Source organism: Bison bison, unplaced genomic scaffold, assembly GCF_000754665.1.
Source record: "Bison bison bison isolate TAMUID 2011002044 unplaced genomic scaffold, Bison_UMD1.0 scf7180017864072, whole genome shotgun sequence".
Taxonomy (NCBI): Eukaryota; Metazoa; Chordata; class Mammalia; order Artiodactyla; family Bovidae; genus Bison; species Bison bison.
Window position 1 is genome coordinate 9,616,181 of NW_011494644.1, and position 3,861 is coordinate 9,620,041.

Sequence of the window (3,861 nt, forward strand, 5' to 3'; positions counted from 1 at the left end):
GTCTCAGGCAGGTGACGGAGCCAGCCTGAGTCTTGGCGGTGGCTTTGTGGGAGTTATTGTTTTCCCTGACATGGGATGGGCACTGTCGTCACCTTCGTCTTACAGACGAGGAACAAGGGCTCAGAGAGGTGAAGAAACTTGCCATGGGTCCCCTGGTGGGTGACAGGCAGGGCTGGACATGGCACCTGGCCACCAGAGCTGAGGACTCATCAGGCACCTCACCACCCTGTACTGTCCACCACTGGCCCAAATAAGGTCTCTCTGCTTGTGACAAGGCATGCGAGAGAGAAGTTAGGAGGCTAGGCCAGCTGGAAAATAGAGCTGCCCAGCAAGAACCAGATTCATCGGTTTTATCTGCAAACAGCTGCCCAGTGCCAGGCGGGCAAGTGACCTCAGCTCTTCGCACCTGCATCTCCTCTGCAGTGAAGTGGGGTCTCCATCCACCTTGTGAGCTTTTGTGCCAATGAAAGGAGCCCAGTGTGAAGCACGTTTAGCAGGGCGCCCAGCAGGTCTTAGCATACCGATGGCAATGCTGACCCCTGTCTTCCGAATAGTCTGGAGTACATCCAGGAAGTCGCTGGCTGCCGCACCGTCCCCGTGGAGGTCGGGTCCAGGTACACAGACGAGGAGTGGTCCCAGACGCTCATGACGGTCAACGAGTTCATCAGCAAGTACATCAGGGAAGAGGTGTGTCGTTCAACTGCACCCCACTAATACTCTGGAGGGAGGCAACGTATTACATATGTGGGCAGAATAACTTCCATATGTCACCAGGGGAGGTTTTGAAGGAGTCAAGAAATCATACTTGAACGGCCTGTGGTCAGTAGGCTGGCCAAATCAAGGAAGGCAGGATGTGTGGGTCCCCATTTCAGGTCCTTTTGTTTTTTGGAGGGTTTTATTTGTTTATTTTTGGGTTACAATTCAGTGCTTTTTGGTATATTTACAAGATGGTGCAACCATCACTGATTTGTAATTCCAGAACATTCTCATCACCCTAAAGAAACCCCATGCTCATGAGCAGTCACTTCCCGTATCTCCTCCCCACCTATCCCCAGGCAACCATGAATCTGCTTTCTGTTTCTGTGGATTTGCCAATTCTGGATATTTCACATAGTTGGAATCATACAACATGTGACCTTCTGTGTCTGGCTTCCTTCATTTAGCATAATGTTTTCCAGGATCTCTGTCATAGCACATACCTTTTTATGGCCAAGTACTATCCCTTTGATGGATAGACCACATCTTGTTTATCCGTTCCTCAGTGGATGGCCATTTGGGTTGTGTCCACTTTTCAGCTAGTATGAAAAATGCTATGAACATTCACACGCACGTTTGTGTGTGGACGTGTGAGTCCACTTTTAGGTCTATATGCGGAGTGGGATTGCTGGATCAGGTGGCCACGCTGTATGTAACCTTTCGAGGAACTGCCAGATTGTCTTCCATTTTGTCGTTTCTTAACAGTGAGGACCTTGGGTGTCTTCCTCTTCCTGATACCTGTTGGCCGCTCTGGCCACTCTTGGGGTCAGTGGCGCCCAGCATTGCATCTAACCTGCCCCCATCTGACCCTTGCAGAAGCCCTCAGGCATATTCAGAGAATCCCTCAGCATCCAGGAGCCCGGTTTGAAAAGCACTGATCTTTTCTTTCGTCTGCTCGGCAGAATTTTTTCACAAAATGATCATCTCCTGTGTGGTCAGAGATGTGGGAAAGTGGGCACTCCCATTAACAGCTGGCGAGGGTATAAGTGCTGTAGTGTTGGGAAAACAGCCTGGCAGAAGCTGTTCAGATCTAAAATGTGTGTAATGCGTGTGCTCCTCGAGCGCACTGTTCTACTTTTGGAGGCTTGTACACAGAAGGACCAGAGCATTCGGCTGTTCGGGCTTCCCAAGTGGCGCTAGTGGTAAAGAACCGCCTGCCAATGCAGGAGACATAAGAGACGCGGGTTGGAAAGATCCCCTGGAGAAGGGCATGGCACCCCACTCCAGTATTCTTGCCTCAAGAATCCCATGGACAGAGGAGCCTTGCAGGCTACAGCCCATGGGGTGGCAAAGAGCCGGACACAACTGAAGCGACTCAGCACGCACACACTCGTGCATTCAACTGTTTACTGAAACACCATGGTAGAACCACGTGAATGTCTACCAGGTGGGGGATGGTTGAATGGATGATGATGCATCCTGTCTATAAAGCATGCATCCATCAAAAGAATGAGCCACATATGCAAGTATCCACTTAAAGAGATAGTCACGATGTGTCATTAAATTGAAAAGCAGACTTCAAAGTAATGCATATTGTATGATTCCATTTTTATTTTTAAAAAATCCTTATGTGTGCGCAGCCCCTTCACATTTCATGGAAAGTGAGCCCCGGGGCCCCGGGTGACTTACTCAGGTCCACCTCTGTAGCACAGGCAGTGCCAGATCCTAAGTGCCCCCATCAGCCCATTCCTGCTGGCTGGCGAGGGATGACATTGGCCCTGGGGTCAGAGGAGGGGGACTAAGTGGGTTGAAGAGGAGGGCCCTTGGGTGGTTGCCACGGGCCGGATGCTGAGAGCCAGCTGAACTGGCAGCTCCAGGGGCCTCTCTCTCACAACTAACAGGGCTTTCTGTGTCCCCTCTGGTTTTTCTCCCGTGGAGCAGCCGAAGGACATCGGGTACCTTGCTCAGCACCAGCTCTTCGACCAGGTAAGTCAGACCATGCCCCTCCATCCTTCACCTGCTCACCTTCTCCCACCTCCCTTCTGGGGCACCAGCCCCGGGGGCAGGAAAGGGGTAGTAGCCTCAGTTGCTTCCTCCTGGTCCTGCCCCTGCTCTGAGCAGGGGGCACTCACCTGGTGCCCTTCTCACCAGCAGGCAGCAGGGGGCAGGCCAGGCCCCGGGACTGGGCAAGGGATGAGGAGACCACCTCTGGGTGGCCCCCAGGGGATGAGTCGGAAGCCCGAGTGTGGTCAGAACTGCTTCTGAGAGCCAGGTGAGGGTGGCAGGCTCCAACCTGACCCAGAACAAGTGAGTTCCTGCTGATCTTGACCCCTAGCCCCAGCTGGGACTCTGCCAGCCTCTGGGAGCTGCAGGTCCAAAGGGGGGAGGCGGTGATGGGGCCAGGTGAGCTATGGTCTCTTGCCCAGGCCTCCCCATGTAAGGACTCATGGGTCCTTTCCCCGTCCTCTCTTGCTAAATGAGGGAAAGGGGGATTTGAGTTGATCAGGCCTCTGCTGTGTGGTCTCAAGAGACTGGCCTGTCCCATCCCCTGGCCTCCATCATATCAGGGCTCAGCTCTCAGCTTGGCTCCCTGTCCTGGAGCAGCTAATTGCCATTTGACTAGAATACAAGGAAGCACATTGAGGAGAAGAAGGCAAAGACATGGTTATTTTTAAGATGGACAAAGGCTTTGAAGCCGTTTTTGTCTTAGGCCCCCAGAGGTTTGTTTTCTCCTCTGTTGTTCCAACTACCATGGGGACAGTCTGAGCAACCAGAGCCCTGGGGCCGCCATGCAGCACAGAAGGGACGCCCGGCTGGCTTCTGCATGGCTTCTGGGGCCTTCTCCACCAAGCTCAAGGTCTCCCACCCAAAACCTTTTGCCCCAAAACCTCTTACTGACTTTCCTCCCAGTGACCCCATGTTTCAGAATATTTTGTGCTAGGCCTGCCTTCAAGTCTAGCCCCACCTGGAACAGTTTCTCCTCTTAGGGTCTCTGAATCCTTGGCCCGTGCCTCCTATTACATCATCTGGCCAACCAGTCACCTCTCAGGAATCCCGATGATGTCACCAGGGACCAGTCAGCTTCCCAGCATCCCACACGGCCGGGGTCTGGTGTAATCCCAGCCAGAAACTGTGTGGTGATAGTGAGCCTGGCAGGGGAGAAGC

General features: G+C 53.1%; 1 protein-coding gene across 2 annotated transcripts in view; it reads left to right on the forward strand.

Moving 5' to 3' along the window:
* The window catches only part of KDM8 (lysine (K)-specific demethylase 8), a 26,048-nt gene that overhangs the window by 14,407 nt on the left and 7,780 nt on the right, over positions 1–3,861 (forward strand). For both annotated transcript variants that reach the window (XM_010837227.1, XM_010837228.1), the window contains exons 4-5: positions 555–687; positions 2,638–2,682. In XM_010837227.1, the coding sequence (XP_010835529.1) occupies positions 555–687; positions 2,638–2,682 (178 nt within the window). The remainder of the gene's footprint in view (positions 1–554; positions 688–2,637; positions 2,683–3,861) is intronic.